Source organism: Microcaecilia unicolor, chromosome 13 (assembly GCF_901765095.1).
Source record: "Microcaecilia unicolor chromosome 13, aMicUni1.1, whole genome shotgun sequence".
Classification (NCBI taxonomy): Eukaryota; Metazoa; Chordata; class Amphibia; order Gymnophiona; family Siphonopidae; genus Microcaecilia; species Microcaecilia unicolor.
This window is the reverse complement of record NC_044043.1, coordinates 90,528,934-90,554,344: the sequence shown is the minus strand read 5'-3', so window position 1 is coordinate 90,554,344 and position 25,411 is coordinate 90,528,934. Positions and strand designations below refer to the sequence as shown.

The following is a 25,411-nucleotide window of genomic DNA, read 5'->3' as shown; positions in this document are numbered from 1 at the left end:
TTTGATAGTGGAGGTCTTCAAGGGCACAGTGGTCTACAATGTAATGCTCTGAGGACACAGTTAGGATTTCACTCTGGGCAAATGGAAAGCAGGGGAGGTAGAAGATGTTTGACTTTTTTCAAAAACTGAACAACATCCAGCTGGATGGCCAACAACAAGTTTTCCAAATGGCCTGAAAACATGCCAAGGCCACCCACCACTTGAACCTTAAGAGATTAAGAGCCAATCCTTTTTACGTCTCTCCTGCAAATAACTCAGAATCTGGGAAATTGAAAGGAGAGACAGATCTCTCTGAACGCCTCCCCTCAAAAGTCCTCCAAACTCTTGTGTAACCTGTTGAGGTAGATATCTTCCTAGACTGAAGCAGGGTGGCAATGACCTCTTCAGAATAATCCTTGAGTGCAAGTCTTGACCTTTCAAGAACCAGGCCATAAGACCGAAGAGGAAAGGATCTTCCATCAGACTAGACCTTGACTAACACGCCAAGCCTGCACTGTCTGAAGACAGACCAGATCTATACCACAGTCTCCTTAACCAATCTGGAGCTACCAAGACCACTAGTCCTGGATAGGATGCAATCTGATATGACCTTCCTGGGGCCAGGGCTGCACCAGCACATCCAGACTCTCTAAGCCTTGATCCCTTCGACAGCTGAAGAAGCATGGAACTTTGGAATTCCTCCTGGTTGCCATGAGATCCATCACCAGGTGACCCCAGGGAATCAATACGATCCGGAAGGCTGAATCATTTAATTCCCATTCTCTGATGCCATCCACCTGTCCTGCGCCACATGGTTTTGAAGATGTGTTCCCCATCCAAACTTGTATCCATTGTTACTACAGTCCAATTTATTATTGATAATGGTAACGGTACTGCTTTTAGAAAATTTGCAGACCACAATCACCATCTAATGCTGCTCCAGGGAATACAACACTTGTAATCTTGTGAAAACAGGAACCAGTGACTGAGCAGCAATTCCTGCAGAGGTCTCATGTGAGTTCCTGCCTGTGGAACCACATCTAAGGTTTCCACCATCGAACCTAGAACTTGCATGTAACCTCAGGCTTATGGATGCTGATGCTGCAAAAAAAGTTGGATCTGTGACTGGAGCTTCTACATCCTGTGTTCTGGGAGAAAGATTTTCCCCTTTTGAATGTCAAATAAGACTCCAAGACATTCCAAGGTCTGAGAGAGAACTAACTTGCATTTGCACCCTACAGACTGTAGAACCTGTAGCACCCTGTCAACTGAACACTCTTGTGGAGAGAAGAAGCCCTGATTAGCCAGTCATCTAAGTATGGATACAGTGGGGGAAATAAGTATTTGATCCCTTGCTGATTTTGTAAGTTTGCCCACTGACAAAGACATGAGCAGCCCATAATTGAAGGGTAGGTTATTGGTAACAGTGAGAGATAGCACATCACAAATTAAATCCGGAAAATCACATTGTGGAAAGTATATGAATTTATTTGCATTCTGCAGAGGGAAATAAGTATTTGATCCCCCACCAACCAGTAAGAGATCTGGCCCCTACAGACCAGGTAGATGCTCCAAATCAACTCGTTACCTGCATGACAGACAGCTGTCGGCAATGGTCACCTGTATGAAAGACACCTGTCCACAGACTCAGTGAATCAGTCAGACTAACCTCTACAAAATGGCCAAGAGCAAGGAGCTGTCTAAGGATGTCAGGGACAAGATCATACACCTGCACAAGGCTGGAATGGGCTACAAAACCATCAGTAAGACGCTGGGCGAGAAGGAGACAACTGTTGGTGCCATAGTAAGAAAATGGAAGAAGTACAAAATGACTGTCAATCGACAAAGATCTGGGGCTCCACACAAAATCTCACCTCGTGGGGTATCCTTGATCATGAGGAAGGTTAGAAATCAGCCTACAACTACAAGGGGGGAACTTGTCAATGATCTCAAGGCAGCTGGGACCACTGTCACCACGAAAACCATTGGTAACACATTACGACATAACGGATTGCAATCCTGCAGTGCCCGCAAGGTCCCCCTGCTCCGGAAGGCACATGTGATGGCCCGTCTGAAGTTTGCCAGTGAACACCTGGATGATGCCGAGAGTGATTGGGAGAAGGTGCTGTGGTCAGATGAGACAAAAATTGAGCTCTTTGGCATGAACTCAACTCGCCGTGTTTGGAGGAAGAGAAATGCTGCCTATGACCCAAAGAACACCGTCCCCACTGTCAAGCATGGAGGTGGAAATGTTATGTTTTGGGGGTGTTTCTCTGCTAAGGGCACAGGACTACTTCACCGCATCAATGGGAGAATGGATGGGGCCATGTACCGTACAATTCTGAGTGACAACCTCCTTCCCTCCGCCAGGGCCTTAAAAATGGGTCGTGGCTGGGTCTTCCAGCACGACAATGACCCAAAACATACAGCCAAGGCAACAAAGGAGTGGCTCAGGAAGAAGCACATTAGGGTCATGGAGTGGCCTAGCCAGTCACCAGACCTTAATCCCATTGAAAACTTATGGAGGGAGCTGAAGCTGCGAGTTGCCAAGCGACAGCCCAGAACTCTTAATGATTTAGAGATGACCTGCAAAGAGGAGTGGACCAAAATTCCTCCTGACATGTGTGCAAACCTCATCATCAACTACAGAAGACGTCTGACTGCTGTGCTTGCCAACAAGGGTTTTGCCACCAAGTATTAGGTCTTGTTTGCCAGAGGGATTAAATACTTATTTCCCTCTGCAGAATGCAAATAAATTCATATACTTTCCACAATGTGATTTTCCGGATTTAATTTGTGATGTGCTATCTCTCACTGTTACCAATAACCTACCCTTCAATTATGGGCTGCTCATGTCTTTGTCAGTGGGCAAACTTACAAAATCAGCAAGGGATCAAATACTTATTTCCCCCACTGTATACTCTGGTTCCTTCCCACCAAAGGTAGGCTGCCACTACTACCATAACCTTTGAAAAAGTCCTGGGAGCCACAGCCAGTCAGAAAGGCATCACCCAAAACTGAAAACGTTGTCCAAGAATGGCAGAAATCTCTGAAGTGGGGGCCAAATAGGAATATGGACGTATGTCTCTGAGATCTAGAACAGTCAAAAACTCCTCTAGGTGGAATGACACTATCTCCTCTGACCACAGATTTTCCATCCTGAAATGAGAGACTTGCACACAAGAAAAGGCCAAAAGGAACCATCCGTTTTGGGCACTATTAAATAAACTGAGTATCTTCTGTGATCCCAGTCAGCTTTGGGAACAGGAATCATGTGCCCCTAGATCTTGGCGAGATGACAAAGTGGATGCCACTGCTCTTTGCTTGGGAAAGTGATTGCAAGGTAACTCCATGAAGAAATCTACGATTGGGTGGGAAAATTCCAATTTGTATTCTTCTCTGATAATGTCTAAGACCCACTGGATGAATGTTATCTGGGTCCATTCCTAGGGGACACTGAAGTGGCACCCCCCCCCCCCCCCCCTCCATCTTGAACCTTGAAAAGAGGACCTGGACACCACTAGCCGGTGCTACAGGAATTTGCAGCTCATGCCCTTTGTGAGGCTGACTTCCTGTCTCCTTGAAAGGAGGGCGCCAAGGTTGAAAACATTGGCGCTGATAGGAAGAACATCCTAGCCTATAATGCCTGACTTTCCCGAACTTTGACCTATTAAAGGAAGAACAAGAGGAGTTCTTAGACTTAACTTTGGAAAAAATTTAAGGCTTTACCTCTGCTAAGTCCATGACCAACTTCTTGAAGTCTTCCCCGAACAACATCTCATCTCTAAAGGGAAGCTTACTCAAGCAAGGAAGCTGGGTCAGTGCCTCAATTTCTCAACCACAACAGATGGCAGGCCATCAAGGATCAGGCCATGCTGTGAGTTAGTGTTCCAACCAGGTCATAAAAGGTATCAGCCATGAAAGTCAAACCTGCTTCCAATCTAGCCATCTGATCTGACTGCTGCTGCGGTTCCTTCTCATGATCCAATGAATCCTGGTGTTATTGCATGAAAGCTTTACTGAAGTACAAACTGGCTATAGATGCCTGAATCTCCAAGGATGTCACCTCAAAAAACTGTTTCAAGGCTACCTCTATCTTAGGGTTCTGGGTGTCCTTAAGAGCCGTACCTCCTTCCACCAGAATAGTAGTCCTTTTTGTGACACCAGTGACCAGGGCATCCACTCTGGGCAACTGAATCTTATTCCTCTCTTCAGGTCGCAATGGATATAACTTGGCTATAATCCTTCCAAATTTGAGTCCCAAATGACAGGACTCTCATTCCACCAATACCAAATTCTGAATGGAATGACGAATGGGAAGTGTCCTAGGTGGTCTAACCTTGAGCTGAGGGGGTCTCAGTATTAAGTGCCTCCAAAGACATTTTTAATTAGGGCTGGTAATTCTTCTTTGTAAAATACTTCAGAACCTTTGGATCATCCCCTCATCCTGTGGGATCTCACAGTCTTCCAATGTGTCCTTAAAGTAGGAAGATCTTGAAGCCAATGAGGGAGAATATTCAGAAAGGCAAGCTGCTTGTAAAAGTACTGAGTCTCCAGCATTCAGTGCTCAAGACTGACTCTTTTAGGAGTTGGAGGTTCAGCCTGCAAAGGAAAAGAGGGAGAAGAGCCCAGAGTACGCTTCAAGATATAGGCCTGGTGAAGGAGAAGCACAAACTTGGAGGAGAACATCAAAGCAGTCTCTCAGCTCCTCCGCCCGAAAGTATTATCTAACTGATGCAAAGTCTGTAAAACTGGAGCTGCTAAAACAAAGGAAGTCACCACTGCAGCTGAACTCGAGGCAGACTGTGCACCCAAGATGGCCACCATTCCCGCAGGTTCTACCACAGAGTTTCAAGTTTATTTACAGTTTTATATACTGCGTTATGGTAAGGCCTTCAGGGCTGTTTACAAAATCAAAATTTTAATCATAGTCCAGGGCTGTGGGGTAATCAGGGGACACGAAAACCCTTGTTGGGTGACTCCGGGTCCCGCCTGGAAGTATCTGAGGGCCCTTGTCTGAGATTATCCACTGGGTCCTGCGCAGAGGAAGGCATCAATCGAGAGGCGTGGTACGTCTAGTACCATATCGGGTACAAAGCTTTACAGTCTCTGCCGGGACTGCCATTGGGAGAACACTGACTATGCCGTTGTCCCCAAACAACCAAACTGCCAGAGCACACTAGAGAGCACGGGGAATCCCCCAGTAGTGCCTTACTAATGCTCTCCTCTCCCTCAAAGTGCACAGGAAGTGCTGAACAGAATTAACCTACCCCCGAAGTCTTCTACTCACAAATTCAGCTCTGCTTGTGAAAGCTCCTTGCCTCCCTGACATCCTCTCTAGTATTCATTTTTTTTAGCCTAAATTGGCAGAAGGAGGAGAGTGGATTGTGGGGGGGGGGGGGGACCCAGAGACCCCCAAGGTATACCCTTTGCCAGCCACTGGCTTTAACACCCCCTTGCTCTACTGGGAACCAAATGATTACCTGGGCCAGAAATGGACCTGGTAGTCATTTGGCTTCCAGTAGAGCAAGGAGGTGTTATGTTCTGAACCAGTCCAGGAGCTGCAGAGCGCACCATCTATCACCTGCTGGAGCTAGGAAAATACTGAATTGCTGGAGCTGTACATGGTCCTTTCAGGCCACAAACAATTCTATGTTTTCTATCGCCACCTGGAGGTCAATGGACATAATAGCCCGCAGATTCTGCACCGGTCTGGGATTATTGTTTGGCACATGTTTTTTAAACACCCGTTGAACTGAGAAGGCAAGTTGATGTATTTCACAAACCTGCCATATCCGACATTCTAATTCTCGACTCTGCCAGTTCTCGCTTAAGCCGTAAGATAATGCCATGTTGGGACAGGATCTCCCTTTGCGCATCAGCTAATTCTTTTCTGAAATTAAGATTTAAATAAAGTTCTTGAAAATGAATCTTATTAAAGACTAAATGATACAGGGATATGTAGACAGTTAATCCACCTAAGTGGATGAACACTAACTCCCACGTAAAAATAACAGCACAGAGAGAGAGTGGGAAGTGGACCAATGACTCCAGGAGAACGGGAGATAAGATTTCAAAGAACCACTTTATTCAATGACTCGACACAGAAAACTGTGTTTCGGCCAAAAGGCCTGCCTCAGGAGTTTGGCTATAAGAAGAACTCTATCCATGCGCTGGTGCAGCTCTCAAAAGAGTAGTAATGCAGGACCCAAGGTAAAGGTGATATCGATTTCGTTGCATCTTCAGTATGGAGGACACTTAGGTCGCCCACACGAACAATCCCACAGCACCGGAGAAGGAAAGCTGTGGGATTGTTAGTGTGGGCGACCTAAGTGTCCTCCATACTGAAGATGTAACGAAATCTATATCACCTTTACCTTGGGTCCTGCATTACTACTCTTTTGAGAGCTGCACCAGCGCATGGATAGAGTACTTCTTATAGCCAAACTCCTGAGGCAGGCCTTTTGGCCGAAACACAGTTTTCTGTGTCGAGTCATATGTAGACAGTTAACATGTAAACTACATTACCACACTGGTGCATGATTTAGGCAGAGCATGGGTGGAGCTAATATATATATATATATATATTTTTTTTTCCCCCCATTTCAATCCACCAATATGAACATTGGGATTAACATTTGACCCAGGGACATCTAGGTTTTGTGAAGGTGAAGAGGTTGCTCCCTTATCCCACAGTGTTTTTTTGTCTCCCCCTCCTCCTAAAGTGATTCTGGAAAATGATATCAGGATCTAAAACAGCTTGGGAAAACACAGATATGTAGGTTTAGTCCTTTCGGAAACATAATTTTCAGTATGATTTTCTAGGTTTCTAAAATAGTAGATATACACATGTACGTTCTGAAATACCAACAGCAAAAAAACAGCAAGGACCATCAAATGAAGAGATGATGTGACTAAAAAGTCCAATCCAAATTCACCATTTATTGAAAACAACTGATCCAACACACGGCTGTGTTTCGGCATATGTTGCCTGTGTAAGGGGTCCGTGACTTTGGACCATATGTTGATATATCAATTAAAGGTCACTGTAAATATAAAACTTTGTGACGTATGGGAAAAGCCAACGACAGCATTTCACTCTAATTTGGATTGGACTATTTGGTCACATTGCCTCTTCATTTGATGGTCCTTGCTTTTTTTTTTTGTTGTTGTTGAAATACCAACATAGATGTGTACATTGTCGTGCTGGCCCCACTGATATTTTAGATGTTTATAAAATGGATACTCCTACTGCACGTAGCTGACAAGGGGCGGCCCAAGACAATCTGCCACCCTGGCTCCTCCTCTGCCGCCTCCCCACCCCCACCTCACCATGCCATGATCTGACATCTTCGCCCCCTTCCTTCCCTGAACTTACCTTTTCTTTTCTTGTTTTTTTTTTTTAAGGTGGCAGTGATTCCCATAGGCTGCCCTGCTGTCAGTCCCGACCCCTTCTCTCAACTGTGGCCCGCCTCCGAGGAAACAGGAAGTTATGTCAGAGTGGCAGGGCACAATAGAGAGAAAAGGCCAGGACCAGCGGCAGGGCAGCCTAGGGGAATCACTGATTCTACTGTCGCCGCCGCCTTTTTAAAAAAAAAGTAAGTTTGAGGAAGGGAGTTGGGTAAGGAAGGGCGGGGGTGATGTCGCCTCAGAAGAATACGACCTGAGGCCCCCACCTCAGTTGGCCTAATAGTAGGGCCACCCCTGCAGACGGCACCAGGGGCATGAGCCCCCGCAGATTTAGCCCTGGACCTCCTGCTTTTACCCTCCCCCGCCACCACCCCTCCCCCGCCGCCGTCAACCCTCCCCCGCCACTGCTGTCAGGTACCTTTACTGGCGGGGGTTCCCGCCAGCCGAAGTCCTCTTCAGCGCCAGTCTCCGAGTCCGGCCCGTTCGCTGATCTGGATTCTGTTTCTGTGAATCCTGACGTAGGAACGTGCAGGACGTCAGGACTCACAGAAACCGAATCCAGATCAGCGAAGGTACCTGGCAGTGGCGGGGGAGGATTAGCGGCGGCAGGAGGGGTCGAAAACGGCGGCGGGAGGGGCGGCAGCGCCGGGGGGGGGGATAAAATGTGCCCCCTCATCTCGGGCTCTGGACCCCCCTCCCGCCGAAGTCTGGCTACGCTCCTGGCCGGCACATAAACATCCGTTCCTGCTAGTATTTAAGAAAAGGCTCTATGTTGGCAGATCCTCTTCTAACATACTAGTGAAAACCGATACGTCCCGACCTGGATGTTTTAATTCCTATTATTACATTCTATCTAAAATGGGGCTTCACGTTAACAAAGTGTACACAGAGTAAGTTTGTTTAAATAAAAGACAATTATATTTAAAAACAAATAAACACCATACATAGGAAATACAGCAAGGATATATTTGCCAATATGTTATCATTCCTTTTGTTTTTGTGAACTTCTCTACAGAGTTTCTGACCATCTCAAAAGTCATATCTTCTACCTGCTACTGAGACAGGAAACGACATGGAGAAATGATCATTTCCTTACTTCAGAAAAGCAGAGGTCTCCTTAATAGCATGAATCTCAGACGGAACTGCTAAGTTTATAGGATCTATCACATTCTGAGCAGCTAAAAAGAAGAAAAATAGAATGAAACAAAAAGTACAAACAGTATAGATGAATTACCACATTAATCTGGTTTTCTGGCGTTAGGAATTTGGGGCCCCTTTTACCCAGCTGTGGCAAAAGGGGGGCCTGCACTGGCGTAGGTGCGTGTTTTTCCACACGTGCTGAGGCCCTCTTTTACCTCAGCAGTTAAAAGGGAAGTCTCTCTTTCCTGCAGGAAATGGCTGTGCGGCAAGTAAAGCACTTGCCATGCGGCCATTTTGGGGGTAAGCCCTTACCGCCACCCACTGAGGTGGCGGTAAGAGATCCCGCGCTAACCCAGCAGTAAACAGGCAGCATGCGGCATTGCCCAATTACCACTGGGTACACTCCTGCGCTACAAAAATAAAATATATTTTTGTAGCGCCGTCATATCCGGCGCATTAGGGGTGGGACGTACCGCCGGGCTGATGCGGTAGCCCAGCGGTACTTCCTGTTTAGTGAGTGGTAAGCCCGCGTTGGGCATACCCCCGCTTGGGGCCCTTGGTTTGTAAAACTGCAGAAATCAGAAATCTGTAGTTATTTGTCAGGAGTTTAATATCCAAATTAAGTTTTGGAGCTGGCTTGGAAAACCCTAGGTTAGAATCCCTCTTCCTCGGGTGCAATTCTGTTTGGGCATAAGGGGGTCAACATTCAAAGTGATTTGACTAGCCAGAAATGGCTTCTGGATGGTTAAATCGCTTATTTGGAGCTAACCGCTCATTTTCAGTGCCACTTAACTGGTTAGTGCAGCTGAAAATGTCCAGTTAGTGCTTAATTTTATTATTTATTTATTTTTTACATTTGTACCCTGCGCTTTCCCACTCACGGCAGGCTCAATGCGGCTTACATGGGGCAATGGAGGGTTAAGTGACTTGTCCAGAGTCACAAGGAGCTGCCTGTGCCTGAAGTGGGAATGGAACTCAGGACCAAAGTCCACCACCCTAACCACTAGGCCACTCCTCCACTGTTGCTACTATTTGAGATTCTACATGGAATGTTGCTATTCCACTAGAAGTCGGCCCTTGCAGATCACCAATGTGGCCGCGCAGGCTTCTGCTTCTGTGAGTCTGATGTCCTGCACGTACGTGCAGGACGTCAGACTCACAGAAACAGAAGCCTGCGCAGCCTTCTACATGGAATGTTGCTAGTGGAATAGCAACATTCCATGTAGAATCTCCAAAAGTAGCAACATTCCATGTAGAATCTCCAAAAGTATCTATTTTATTTTTGTTACATTTGTACCCTGCGCTTTCCCACTCATGGCAGGCTCAATGCGGCTTACATGGGGCAATGGAGGGTTAAGTGACTTGCCCAGAGTCACAAGGAGCTGCCTGTGCCTGACGTGGGAATCCAACTCAGTTCCCCAGGACCAAAGTCCACCACAAAACCAGCTATCTTGGGGGTGTTCCGAGAGCAGGGTCAACACTTAAATGGCCAAGGTAGCTGCATAAATAGGACTGCATAAAAGTCAGTTCTATCTTTATGCAATTTGCTATAGCTGGTCAAGCGCTGAGTATCTAGGGTTACCATATGTCCGGATTTACCCGGACATGTCCTCTTGTTGAGGACATGTCCGGGCATCCGGACAGGTTTTGCCAGTCCGCCCGTTTGTCCGGATTTCTGGTCAAATGGGCGGGCAAGTGGCGGGCCTATCCTAGCCTCCCCTTCCCTTACTTACGATCTACTGCCCTGGTGGTCTAGTGACCGCTTCGGGGCAGGAAAGAGCCCCCTCTTTCCTGCCCGGAGCGCTGCCCTTGCCCTGCATCCTGTTGCTGTGACGGTCTAGGGATTCAAAATGGCCGCCGAGAGTTGAAGCGGCCTCGTGAGACTTCAACTCTCGGCGGCCATTTTGAATCCCGAGACCATTACAGCAACAGGATGTAGGGCAAGGACAGAGCTCCGGGCAGGAAAGTGGGGGCTCTTTCCTGCCCCAAAGAGGTCACTAGACCACCAGGGCAGTAGATAGTAAGGGAGGGGAGGGGAGGTGATGGGGGGAGGGGCAGGGGAAGGGAATATGTGGCAGGGGGCGGGGTGAGGATGCAAAAGGGGCGGGGCAGGGGCAGGACATGCGTCCTCTTTTTGAGAGGACAAAATATGGTAACCCTATGAATATCTCACTTAACTGGCTATGGTTTAGCCAGCACCATAAACCTGGCACTGAATTTCCAGGCATAATACCAGAAGAGGTCATCAAAACGCTGAGCACTGCCAGCTAAATATCAATCCCATGGCTGCCTGAACAAAATGTAACTAGTGAAAAAGAAGCCGCTTTGGGGGTAGGGGGGTCGTGGGGAATGGTTTTGTCTGTGCAGAGCTGATATTCAATGCTATCAAGACAAATTTACCTGGGTAATTTTGTCCAGGTAAACAGGCCTCAACCTTATCTGGACAGTTTTACTTAACTAGCACAGTTTCAAGCTAAATATCCAGACAGTTATATGGACAAAGTTATCTGGTTACTTTATCCGGTGAGCTACAGCTGACTACCAATCTCAATTTATAGCTTGTCTTTCCTTTCTTAATACATTTCTTGATTAATTTGAGCCCTCAACAATCATATCACAGAAATAGGAACAATGCACAGTTATCTCTTCAATGCACCAGCTGGAACCGCAATGCTCAAATACAAAATCCCTCCCCCCGACTCATACATGCCCTTCACCCTTGGGTCACTGTACCCCTTTTCTCCCTTTCCTGAAACTGTCTGAAACTCTCTCCCTACCCCCACCAAAATAGCTCGTTTTTCCAAGCAAGAAAGCATAGAATGTTCAGAAAATATTTTAAATGTACATGTGGGTAATTATATACGGGACATTACTACTACACTACTATTTAGCATTTCTATAGCGCTACAAGGCATACGCAGCGCTGCACAAACATAGAAGAAAGAGAGTCCCTGCTCAAAGAGCTTACAATCTAATAGACAAAAAATAAATAAAGTAAGCAAATAAAATCAATTAATGTGAACGGGAAGGAAGAGAGGAGGGTAGGTGGAGGCGAGTGGTTACGAGTCAAAAGCAATGTTAAAGAGGTGGGCTTTCAGTCTAGATTTAAAGGTGGCCAAGGATGGGGCAAGACGTAGGGGCTCAGGAAGTTTATTCCAGGCGTAGGGTGCAGCGAGACAGAAGGCGCGAAGTCTGGAGTTGGCAGTAGTGGAGAAGGGAACAGATAAGAAGGATTTATCCATGGAGCGGAGTGCACGGGAAGGGGTGTAGGGAAGGACAAGTGTGGAGAGATACTGGGGAGCAGCAGAGTGAGTACATTTATAGGTTAGTAGAAGAAGTTTGAACAGGATGCGAAAATGGATAGGGACATACACTTGCAAAAAAAAATGATTATAAAATTACCCCCATAGTAGCTGGACTCAGGGCCCTCATATATGGTCTCCTGTCTGGACTGGGTGAGTTTATGTAGGAGGGATATAAAAAGAGAGAAAAAAATGACAGTCCAGATTCTAACTGAGCTGGAAGTACAAAGGAGGAGGAGGCCACTACCGGGATATCCATGGACTTTGCACCTAGGCAAGGAGTTTGCACAATTTCCCTAAAAAGCATTCTTTAAAAGCACTGCCCAGATACTTTAAGAAAAGCTATGCACAACAGAAGCAGAAATGTGCCAAGTTCATTTATAAATAAAAAGTATAATAAAGATAGAAATATTAGTGTGTTTCATACAGATTGGACAAGTCCCTTGGTACTGTGAACAACTGAAAGACTTTCCCTCTCCTGAAATGCAACTTTAGAAAATGCGTAAGAAGAGTCACAGAAATAGAGCCAGGAACATTTCAGAGAATTAGCCATTTACCGTAACATTAGGTTTGTCACAAACAACCATGCAACAGAAAAAAGTTGGGAAAGTGCACACGGAGTTGGTACAAAGGTTGTGCAAATTCACGTATGGCCCACTTTGAGGGATACTTCTTATGGATGGCTTTAGAAAGCTGGAAACTCGGTAAAAGGTTCTCTTCCCAAATTTTAGCCACACCCATCTGAAGGTTCTCCAATACGTGCATATGGGTGGACAGAACTGGCAGCAGCAACGTGCTTTCCACCGATAAGGCGTACCTACAACAAATAGCAACGGTTTGATTAACTTATCACCTACCACTGAGGTTTTCCTGTAAACTGGTATTTTCTTCTTCTAGGTGCCGTTGTTCTTCCTTCACTTCCAATATCCTGTTTTCTAAAGCTAAAATAGTCTGTGAATGCTGCTTTATTTGCTCTTTGTACTCTGCCAGCTCTTGTTGTCTCTCTTTCTCAAATTTATTCTGAGCCGTCTGGATTTCAGTCTCAAGCTGTTTGTCCCGCACGGACAGCTGCTTTTTCAACACAGCCTAGAACACAACAAAAGGCAGAAAGATCAGAAAATCACCACCTCATCAAGCCAGGTCAAGCCACCCTGAGATAATATACAAGGGCATAAAAGGATATCATGCAACATTTGTTATCATTATAAATGTTGCCAGCTCATGAAAATTGTTTTTACAGATGGTGTACCAGATTTTTAATGACAACTTATCTTTTAATTTTTTTTTTTCTTTTTAGGGACACATGTCTTTGGAACTTTTATGCTGTTTCAGCTGATGCTTATTCCTGCTGCAGATGACACTTTCTCGCAGTGCTGCACCTCCTGGAGGTCAAGTGGAACCGCGAGGAACCAGCCAAGGTCTTGTCCTTGGCTCCCAAGCAAGACAGCCTCATTACAATCTTGCTGATATAACATGTTAAGAGCATCAATTAAACCAAACAATGGCAATTATGACACAGCAGTCTTAAACGAATTAGGTAAGTGGGAATTTCACTTTCTAGTAAATATGTATACAAATAAAGTAAAAACAAAAAAACAAAAAAAAATTCCTATATGGTTATGACATTCTTTGTTGTATGACACAGACATGCCAAATATTTCGAAGTATTTAGGTAAATGGGAGTTTCATTTTACAGCATATAAGTACATAAGCATTGCCATTCTGTGACAGACCGAAGGTCCATCAAGCCCAGCATCCTGTTTCCAACAGTGGCCAATGCAGGTCACAAGTACCTGGCAAGAACTCAAAACAGTACAATACATTTTATGCTGCTTATCCTAGAAATAAGCAGTGGATTTTCCCCAAGTCCATTTTAATAATGAACTTCTGCTTTAGGAAGCCATTCAAACCTTTTTAAACCCCGCTAAGCTAACTGCTTTTACTACGTTAACACAATATTCTTTGTTACTTTATCACAGTGTTGTATTTTATCTATGTGCTCTAAAGGTAGGTTTAGGGAGGGAGGAAGTTATCAATGTGGACTACAGTTAAGATGGGTTATTTTACCATAAGTTGGGCTATTTTAGCAAAGGGTCCCATTTTATGCAATCAGACCTTGTGCTAAAAATAGCATGACTTTAGGTCCCTCCCTTAGTTTGACGGTTTTGTATTGTTATAAATGTGATCTTACATAGTAACATAGTAAATGACGGCAGATAAAGACCGGAACAGTCCATCCAATCTGCCCAACAGTCACACTCTGTCATGTCCCCTACCTCAACGCAAGCGGCATCCTCGGGCTGCGCAGGGTCCCGTCGACATGCACACTTCACTGGCACAGCCCTGAGCCATGTGTGTGTAGTTCTTCTCTGGCTGCAGGCTCCTTGATTGCTTTGCTTCCATGCACCTGGCTCTGCTCTCTCTCTACCTGGCTTCCAGGCTCCTTGATTGCTTTGCTTCCACCCACCTGGGTCTGCTCTTCCTGGCTTCCCTTGCTTCTCTATTGGTCTTCCGGTTCCTCCTTCCCTTGATCTTGTCATATGGCTGTGCTCCTTCTCCCTGCTGATGTCAGACACCAGCACTTTATCAGCTGAGCTCTCCCTAGACTCTTTGCTTCGGCTTCTACTTTGCTAGGTGTTACTTGCTCAGTAGTGTGCTTCTCCTCTACTTTGTTCTTCATTGCTCACTGCCTGTACCAGGATTACTCTTGTGTCTGCTGCCTGCCTACTGACTTTGCCTGTACCTGGATTACTCTTGTGTCTGCTAACTGCCTACTGACTTTGCCTGTACCTGGATTACTCTTGTGTCTGCTGACTGCCTACTGACCTTGCCTGGACCTGGATTACTCTCGTGTCTGCTGACTGCCTACTGACTCTGCCTGTACCTGGACTACTCTCGTGTCTGCTGCCTGCCTACTGACTCTGCCTGTACCTGGATTACTCTCGTGTCTGCTGCCTGCCTACTGACCTTGCCTGTACCTGGATTACTCTTGTGTCTGCTGCCTGCCTACTGACTCTGCCTGTACCTGGATTACTCTTTTGACCTGCTGCCTGCCTACTGACTCTGCCTGTATCTGGATCAGTCTCTTGCCTGCTGCCTGTCTGGCCGTCACGTTCATCACCCCGCTTCCTGCTCCATCTCATAAGCCCTGCAGGCCGCCCGCACCTAGGGGTTCAACCTCTGGGGAACAGTGGTCAGTGCAGGTGAAACCCGGGGTTGTCTGGCCGCCAAGCAGAACCTGGTCCGAGTACCGGGCTCGTCAGCGCTCTACTTGGTACAAGAACTCACAGGTCTGACACACTCATCATCAATATATGATTAAACCAACAACAAATGTGATATAAAATGCTTGCTCATGGTCTTTCTTTGCCATTTCTAGGACATAGACCTTAGAAGTCTACTCGGCCTTGTCCTTTTGTTACCTGCCTTGAACACTTGGTTATAAGGTAAGAAATAAAGGTAAATACATTGTCGCTGTTTTGAACTGTAACTTTAATGAAGTGAAGGTCACTGAGGAATTACCTTTAACATTATTACATTTCTTTTGAGATTTTTGTCTATAAGAAATATAAATCATTTTCAGGCCAGAATTATACTTGCACCTTTTATACCGCATCAGTCAAGCTTATCTGGAGAAGAGATGGAGTAACCAGTTTGGACAACTTTTCTGAAAAATATTTCAGCCCCCCTCAGATTTTCTCTTGCTTATTGAAAACCTCCTCTTGCAGATGAATCCAGTTCCCTAACTGACTTCAATACCACCATTTTGCTATTGCACTGCCAGCAATGTCGAAGTTTGATACACTGGAGCTCAGGGCAGATACGGAGTGGGCCCAAACAGGACCAGGAGGCCTGATGCTCTGCCTGAGTGACATCACTCAGCTTTGCCAAGGGGCCTCCTTGTTAAGACCCCCATGCAATTGCCTTGTTTTTATTGACCCCTCCCCACAATCGTCCCTGACTGCCATTTCAAAGCCTCCACAGTGGTAGCCATTGCTTTCTCACCTTCCCTTCCTACCTACAAGCTTCAGTGAAACTTCACTATTATATATCCGAAGGAATGGATCCTCAGGAGCTTAGTCAAGATTGGGAGGCGGGGCTGGTGGTTGGGAGGCGGGGATAGGGCTGGGCAGACTTATACGGTCTGTACCAGAGCCGGTGGTGGGAAGCGGGACTGGTGGTTGGGAGGCGCGGATAGTGCTGGACAGACTTGTACGGTCTGTGCCAGAGCCGGTGGTTGGGAGGCAGGGCTGGTGGTGGGGAGGTGAGGATAGTGCTGGGCAGACTTATACGGTCTGTGCCTGTGCCAGAGCCAGTGATTGGGAGGTGGGGCTGGTGGTTGGGAGGCGGGGATAGTGCGGGGCAGACTTATACGGTCTGTGCCCTGAAGAGCACAGGTACAAATCAAAGTAGGGTATACACAAAAAGCAGCAAATATGAGTTATCTTGTTGGGGAGACTGGATGGACCGTGCAGGTCTTTTTCTGCCGTCATCTACTATGTTACTATGTTATATCCAAGACACACGAGATGAGACGGAGAACTCAAAGCAGAACACTTACATTAGACTGCACAGTGTTGCAGCTAAGCTACCAGGTAGGCCTGAGAATATTTTCACTGGATAAAAACCCATTGTAATAATAAAGAAATGCAGTTTACTGTTGTGTTGACAAGAGTGACAAAACTCATAAAAATTAAAACTCTGCAAGTCAGTTACCTCTTGTTCTTTAGATTCCTCCACGCTTTTTAGGGCTTCAGTAAGATGCGAGTTTAACGTTTCTATTTCCTTTAATTTATTTTCCATGTTCTTCATTTCAGAAGAAATAGATGAGAAAAAAAAATAATCAAGACATTCTGTCATCCATTAGTCAATGCAGTGATAAACATTCAGTCACAGATACAATTAAAGCAGTAATTCACATTTCAAAAGCCCTATTACCGAGAAGAAAATTGGTTTTGAATCTGAGAGGCGTCACACGCAGTTTGGATGCCTCGTTTTTTTCTGCTTATCCATGTAAATGTATGGTAAACTATCTTGGTGTTAAATATGTGCTTTTGAGCCACAACAATTGAAGGCCTTCACAGAGTTGAAGATCTCCAGGGGGACTTGAAATCCAATTATCTAATTATGGCATTGAAGAATTGTTGAAGTCTAGCTCAGTTAGGGCTTATTCCTTACATTTATTTTCCTTTTATTCTTCCCATTGATTTTCAGTTCACTCCCTCCCCCCTCCCCCATTGTAGTGCTCTAAGGAAGAGATTTCTTGTTTCCTCGATTTTTTTCTCTTATTTCTTTATTTAACCTGTGTTTCTGGCACAAGTGTATATTTGTAATTTATAGTATTATATTAAATATTAATAAACGAGTAAAAAAGGCCCGTTTCTGTGAGCCATGAAACGGGTGCTAGCAAGGTTTACCTGCGGCAGCGTCAGGAGGGCGCAGGAAGGCAGCGTGGGGAGGGTGCAGGCGGGTAGTTTTGTTTTTGCGGGCGGCAGCTTCGGGTTCCCGGCGGCTCAGGTGTTCGGACGGCACTCCTCCCCCTGCGTAGCTCGGTGTTTGTCGCTGTGCGTCGGGGGAGGGTGGAGGCCCTGCGTAGTCCGCTGTTTCTTGCAGTGCGTCGGGGGGGGTAGCGTCGGAGGGTGGAGGAACTGGCGATTGGCTGAGTGTTATAGCCCCGCCCTCCACATCATCACGTTGTGACGCGACAGCGGGGCATACACTCATGGGATCTTGCAACTACAAATTTGCATTTAGAATGTTGGGGTTGTGAATTATGTGTGGATGGGGCGTGGCTGAGGGAGGGTCTGTGAGTGAGAGTGAGTGGTGCTGACAGCCTAGAAGACTACAGGGCTTCAGTGTTTCCCTGCCACACAGTGATGTTCTGAACGTTGGAGATGAGAATTATTTATATAGATAAAAAAGCCCTGTTATCAATAGCTGTTTGGAAGTATATATGAGGGACAAAAGTGGGGTTATTGTGTTAGGACTACAGTGACATAAAATCATGATCACCGTCCCAAGGTTTCCCAACTGAAGGATAAAGGGGATCCACATATAATTCTTATCAAATGCACAAAAAGTGATTATCAGTCATATATTTCTACTGATTTTCAGCAGTTATTCTAAAATGCAAAAGAGGTGTCCCAGATTTTCTGAAAGAGAATCCAACCTAGGGGTGTAGCTAGACCTCGGCGGGAGGGGGGGGGCACATTTTGGCCCACCTCCCTGCTGCCTACCTCCCGTCGCCACCTCTGTCCCCCCCCCTCCCCCGCCTTTTCTGCCTCTCTGCCACCGTTACCCCCTCCCGCTATACCGTTTGTCCCATACTGGTCTTACGTTGCCGGTGCCCTGTCCTGCTTTCAGCGCCATGCACGCTTGTTTTAATGAAACACGCATGCTCAGTTTCATTAAAACGAGCGTGCACTACGCTGAAAAACAGGCCAAGGCGCCAGCAACGTAAGACCTGCGAAGGACAGATGCCTTAGCTGGCGGGGGTTGGGAACCCCCACCAGCTAAACCAGGGGCCCCGGAGACAGTTTGAGGGGGCGCAGGCCCCCCGTCGCTATGCCACTGATCCAACCAGGGCTGGTGTTAGACATGCTGGAGCCCAGGGCAGAGTCCAGAACAGAAACTGTTCTGGACTCTTCCCCGAAGGCCCCAAAACTTATCTTTATGCCATGCCAGCTTCAACATCAGGCTTAGGGCCCCCTGTGATATGGGAGCTCAGGGCAGTTATCCTGGTTGCCCTTCCTCCCAACACCGGCCCTGAATCTAACTGATCAGCAGAGCTACCTAATATACCTCTTAATTCCCCAGTTCTGTTTCTGTGTTTGTACATCAATAGAAATCAAACAAAATAAAACATGGAAAAGAAAATAAGATGATAACTTTTTTATTGGACATAACTTAATACATTTCTTGATTTTTTTTTTTTATTTGTACCCCGCACTTTTTCCCACTCATGGCAGGCTCAATGCGGCAGGCAATGGAGGGTTAAGTGACTTGCCCAAAGTCACAAGGAGCTGCCTGGGCCGGGAATTGAACTCAGTTCCTCAGTTCCCCAGGACCAAAGTCCACCACCCTAACCACTAGGCCACTCCTCCACTCCACTTTCGAAGGTTGCCCTTCTTCGTCAGTTCGGAAATAAGCAAATGTGCTAGCTGACAGTGTATATAAGTGAAAACATTCAAGCATTACTATGACAGTCTGACAGGGTGGGAGGAGGGGGGTGGGTAGGAAGTATGCATGGGGACATCAAAGCATATCATTGATATTCTAACAGGGTGGGTGTGGATAGGTGAGGGGAGGGTGATCAACAGAGACATACAGCTTTATGGTTTATAATGGGCTAGGAACCCCAGATCCTTGTTAAGTCCTTTCTGTTGAGTGTTAAAATATTCAATCATTCTGACTTCAAAGGTCTTACGTTCTTGTATGGTTTTAAAGTTACCTTTCAGTATTCTCACTGTGAAGTCACTGGCACAGTGTCCTGGTCCTGTAAAATGCTGACCAACAGGGGTGGGAGCCCTACTGGCACCAGTATTGTTCATATGATGTCTATGTAAATTGAATCTTGTGTTTGTACAGAAAGCCCACCATTATATCTTTGAGTAGAGGACAAGCTCCCAAAGTTCACAGCACTGCACCTTCTACCCACCTGTTGCATAACATATTCTAGTTCGTCCAGTTTTTTCTTTTCTTCTTCAATAGCTTCTGCCATTTTGTTTTTTTCCAAAGCAACAGCATCATCCAATGACTAAAAAAAAGTACAGAGATTCCAGTGACTCAGTCATCTTCACCCCCAACCCCACTCCCACCTCCATCAAACCTCTGAGGCCTGTGCTCCCATCCCCCCATGCTTCTGCTCAGTGAAATAATCCTTACAGTGTGTAAAGCATAGGAACTAAATCTGTTTATTATTATTTATTGCATTTGTATCCCACATTTTCCCACCTATTTGCGGGTTCAGTGTGGCTTACAATACGTTTAGAATACTGGAAATACAAATGGTTATAACATGCTTATAGGTACATTGTGAAGAGTTGTGGGAAGACAAAGTCAAAGTCGAAATATCATCTAGGAATAGAAACAATAGAATGTGACAATGGGGAAATGATAGGGCGATAGGACAATAATGGAGGATATTAGGGTGTAACAGTTTTATCTGTAAGGGTGGTTTTAAGTGTGGTGAAAGTATGGGGAAGAGATTTCAGAAGAGATTGAATAGGTGCTTTTCTATAGTGTGTGTGAATTCAGGTGTTTTGGTCCTTGCAGTAGGTGTTCTCGAAGAGATGAGTCTTCAGTAGTTTGCGGAAGTCAGTTAGTTCGTGGATCGTTTTCAGGTTGCGTGGTAGTGTGTTCCAGAATTGTGTGCTCATATGAGAGAAGGTTGATGCATGCAATGCTTTGTATTTTATGCCTTTGCACTTAGGGAAGTGGAGATTGAGGAAGGTTCGAGATGATCTTTTAGCGTTTCTGGGTGGCAGGTCTATTAAGTCAGACATGTATGTAGGGGCTTCACCATGAATGATTTTGTGAACCAATGTGCAAACTTTAAAGGTGATAAGTTCCTTGAGTGGGAGCCAGTGTAGTTTCTCACGTAAGGGTTTTGCACTTTCATATTTTGGTTTTCCGAAAATGAGTCTGGCTGCTGTATTCTGGGCTGTTTGAAGTTTTCTCAATATTTGTTCTTTGCATCCTGCGTATAATGAATTGCAGTAGTCCAGGTGACTGAGTACAAGTGATTGCACTAGGCTGCGGAAGACAGATCTCGGAAAGAACGGAAAGAAAGTTTACAGGCTCGTCCCCGTGGATTTTCATGTGGGCTGCGAGCACAGGCATTGCATTGTAAGGATCAGCTTTGAAGGAAGAAATGCTTTTCAGGCTTTTGAAGTAGTACAGTGAAGAATTTATGGTCTAGTATTGAGGCTAGTTATTTTACTGTGCAATCCTGATGGTTGAGATGTAATAGGGGGTGTTTTGGTTTTAATTCTGTTTTTATTATAACCTGCCTTGGTAATAGGTGGGCTAGAAATGGATAAATAAATTGAAAAGTCTGGGGAAGGACTGCTAATCTGTGGAGGTGAGGGGTGAGCAACAGAAAAATTGCTGCTTTTCCTTCCCCCAATTTTGTCACCTTAGACAGAGACTTGGTAGGCCTATTTGTAAATCAAGGCCTGGTTAGCACATATTTTGTATCAGGGTATGTTGCAGCGTTCACACTGTGATATTTTGAAGAGGTTTTCTGCTAGCTGGAGTTCTACAAAACACACAAAAGGTAAACATCCTCTTTGAAAAACACTTGATGAAAATTAATCACGCGGGTCATTCAATATCTTTAGAACAATCTTCATTGTTCTGGATGATACATATCCCACAGCATTTGTAGGCTAATCTCCTTAGAACTTCAAACCAGACAAATGTTTGTTCACCAGGATACTATGACCTGGGCTGCAGGCAGGGCTTAATTTGGAGATAAAAATGAAGCAGAACTGTGAATTTTGGAAAGGGAGTGGGCCAGGGGTAGGCAGGGCCGCCGAGAGGTGGGGGGGCAAAATTCCCCAGGCCCGGGCCTCCAAGGGGGGGCCCCGACGCTGGGGTCTCTCTCTCTCTCCTGCCGGGACCTGATTGATCACATCCTGACAGAAGCAGGAGAGAGAAAACTCTGGCGTCACAGCCGGGCCCCCCCTGGAGGCTGGGGAGGACCCAGAGGAGCAACTCCAGCGCTGCTCTTCTGCCCAGCTGAGCGGCTGCTTTTCCTCTCAGGGTGCATGCTTGGTTTTGAAACTGAGCATGCCCTTAGAAGAAAATGCAGCTGTAGGGGCAGGCAATCGGCAAAAGAGCAGTGCTGGAAGACGTCTTCTTCTGGCGGGGCCTCGGGATCCCTGCCAGCCAATAAACTATTTTGCGGCAGCGATCTGGAGGAGGCAGCCTTGGTTCAGTCTCTCGGTGGCCCTGGGGGTAGGAGCAACAAAAGAGGAGGGGCTGGATTACAAGGCGTATTTCTCTGCTCTGTTCCATGTTCACCCCCTCCCTCCCTTCCTCTTCCCTGCAGGCTGTTTTGAAGGCAGGGGGCCTGGAACAGAAAACATTTGCTGCTCTGGAGTCTGAAAAGAAGTGATGGAACTGTGTTCCAGGATGTTCCCCCAGAAATAAGCCCTGGCTTTAGGCTAGTCCTGTTTTCTTCCTTCAGTTCTCTCCTAATCTTTCTCCCAAAAGAATGAATTTAATGCTATGTCAGGAATATACACCCAAGTCACTGTGGTTGTGAATAACAGCTGGTGTTGGAATCATTTTTCATTATAAGATTCTTTGTTTACTTGGATGCAACAGAATAACTGGATATATTTAAGAAAACATAGACTACATATCCTTGATATTAAACTCTATTGGGCCAAAGACAACCTCAACTATAAGATGATTTAGCAGCGATAGTAGGATGGGCTCCATAGCTGCAGTAAAATTCAGAAATCTAGAGATGAAATCTGGCTGTAGGAATATTTGTATATACTTATGATGTATATATATCTATGGTTCTCCTGGGGAACGGTGACATGGCTGGTGTTGGGTCAAAATCTGTCCATGCATCCTGTATATCAAAATCATCCCGCAAATTTCTTGACCTGCACTTCCCCAACTGCAAAGGACTAAAATACAAGACGATGCATGATACCACCTTCTCCTACATGAGCACGAAGTTATGGAACGCACTACCTAGAGATCTGAAAACAATCAACGAAACAACTATCTTTCGCAAATCCCTCAAGACATATTTCTTCAACAAAGCCTACAATGAAAACCCATCGTCTAAGAAAACCCATCGTTTAATATACTTACTAAATTCCTTCCTTCTTCTCTCTACTTCTCCTCCTAATTAATCTCTGCACAACAATAATTATACCTGACATCCAGGATTAACTGTGTGTAACAAAACTGTGTAAGCCACTTTGCGCCTGCAAATAGGTGGGATAAGGTGGGAAACAAATGCAATAAATAAATAAATAAGTAATAAATAAATAAATAAATAAATATATTGGATCAAGATTTGTCCATGCATTCTGCACATTTTAGAGAATAAAGGTTTATATTTTCTAAGCATTGGACTTCTGGACTTTTTTTTGATTGACATCCTGGAACACTATTGGTTGTTATCTTCCTTTTTCTGCTTGAACAATGAACATTAACCATTTCACCTTTTTGTTCTCTTCGTGCTTATCTATACAAAATTGTTCCATTTTGTCTTGTAACCGTTTCTCTTGCTTTGCTTCCACTTCATCCAGTTTTTCCTGTATCAAAGAAGCCTGGCGTTCCTGTATTTCTTCCAACTGAATCTTTAGAAAAACAAAACCTTAGGTAAGAAATAAGCTGGATACCTTTTAAACACACAGAGAAAAATCTATCTTGATACCGATACGTCGCTAGTAGACTGCTTTATCCCCGCTACAGGGTCCAATGCGGTTTACAAAAAAAGAAATACCGTATTTTTCGGACTATAAGACGCACTTTTTTCCCCCCAAATTTGGGAGGAAAATGGGGGGTGCGTTTTATAGTCCGAAGGTAGAGATTTCCCTCCCTCCCTCCGAGTTCGGGATCGCCTGCCTGCCCGCCCGCCCTCCCTCCCTCCGAGTTCGGGATCGCCCTCCCCCCCGGCCCTGTCACCACTTCTCCCTACTCACGCGATCTTCCCTGGTGGTCTAGTGACGTCGGGGGAAGGAAAGAGCTCCCTCTTTCCTGCCCAGCGCGCTGCTCTCCATCCTCCTGTATGCAGCCTGACGGTCTCGGCGAGATTCAAAATGGCCGCAGAGACTTCAATTCTCGGCGGCCATTTTGAATCTCGCCGAGACCATCAGGCTGCATACAGGAGGACGGAGAGCAGCGCGCTGGGCAGGAAAGAGGGGGCTCTTTCCTGCCCCGACGTCACTAGACCACCAGGGAAGATTGCGTGATGTGAGTAGGGAGAAGTGGTGACAGGGCCGGGGGGAGGGCGATCCCGAACTCGGAGGGAGGGATTCGGACAAGACGCACCGGAGCACCTAGGTTTTAGAAGAGGGAAAAAGGAAAATTTTTTTTTCCTATTTCCCTCCTCTAAAATCTAGGTGCGTCTTATGGTCCGGTGCGTCTTATAGTCCGAAAAATACGGTACAATAACTACAATACAATAGCTAAGATACATCAACGAATATAAACAAAATTTTAAAAAGAAAAAAATTAAATTCAGTGAAAATCATAACCCTATTCAAAACTTGCAAAATAGGAACGTTTTCAAATTTTTGTGGAATGACAAATAATGCAGGTCTTTTCTGATAAAAAAAATGTGGGATACTCCAGAATGAGGTTGCACAGAATGAAAAGGAGGCATTGAATATTCTTAAAAAATGAACCCCTTTAGAAGTAACAATTGATCCTGTAGATGAGAAGAATGACTACACAGCGGAACAATCAGCAATTTAATCACAAATTCAGAAGACCATTAAAAAAAAAAGCTGATTTAAAAAAATATTCGAGCCCACACAGGGAGACAATACAATTTAGCTAAAAAAGGTGAAACGCTGTTCAATTTCCTAATCATAAAAATTAAATCGGGCAGAAGAATTCCGAATAAAGTTGAAATTTGTTCAATAGCCTCGTAGACAGAACCAGATAAAGAGCATTGCAGTAGTCCAGTTGTGATAATATCAGCACCTGGACCAACAAAGCAAAATGTGTTTCATTAAAATAAGATCGATGAATGAAATATACTTCAAATGTGTGTCAATAGACATGTTATGCCAGTAAATTCTTTCTAAGGTATAACTTTATGGAAATGCATTGCATGTTGGTTACCAATAAGGGGGGAGGGGGGGGATTGTTGAAAGTTAACTACAGTAACTTAAATCGTTGGATCTATAAAAAGGGTAACAGTAGGGGGATAAAAATGTTAAAAGATTGATGACTGCTTTGATCATTCTGTCATTAAATATGATTTGCTTTGAATTGCTGTTTGCCTATATTGCTGGATATGTTTTATTGTGAATTGTCATCAATAAAAAAAATGTTCAAACATAAAATAAGATCGAAAGAGATGTCAATGTCTCAACTTTAAAAAAAAAAGGTTTTTTTTGCTACGAATGGTTTATCTAACGCTCAAAAATCACTGGTTAAAGGGGCCCCTTTAGCAAAGGACGTGAAGCCCTTAACATGCAGGAATGTGTTAAAGTATTTTGCAGTGGTTTGGCTGTTATTTTGTGTTATTGTAGTTTTCTGAATTCTTGACTGAGGGGGCATGGCAGCGTTAACCAGCAAGTGTTAAGTATAATGCACTGGCTGGTTAACGCTGCCATGCCCCCTCAGTACCTCCTAAATAGGAGGCGTTAAGTACTCTTGCGTTAACTCTCTGCAGTTATCATGCATTAATGGTAACATTAGCACACAACCTGCAAAAAAAAAGAAAAGTAGGAAAGCCCTCAAAAAGCGTCACATAAAATTTGCCGTCATCATGCAGTAAAATCCCACATTAAAACAGGTTAACTGCAAATTACTTACCTTTAGTAGGTGTTCTCCATGGACAGCAGGATGAATATTCTTGCACTTGGGCGATTTCA

At 45.2% G+C, this 25,411-nt stretch overlaps 1 protein-coding gene across 1 annotated transcript in view; it reads right to left on the bottom strand.

Moving 5' to 3' along the window:
• Positions 1-25,411, bottom strand: part of FHAD1 (forkhead associated phosphopeptide binding domain 1) — a 131,342-nt gene that overhangs the window by 49,667 nt on the left and 56,264 nt on the right. The window contains 6 exon segments of the mRNA XM_030186196.1: positions 5,766-5,872; positions 8,486-8,567; positions 12,689-12,917; positions 16,548-16,637; positions 19,489-19,587; positions 23,024-23,161. Coding sequence (XP_030042056.1) covers positions 5,766-5,872; positions 8,486-8,567; positions 12,689-12,917; positions 16,548-16,637; positions 19,489-19,587; positions 23,024-23,161 — 745 coding nt within the window.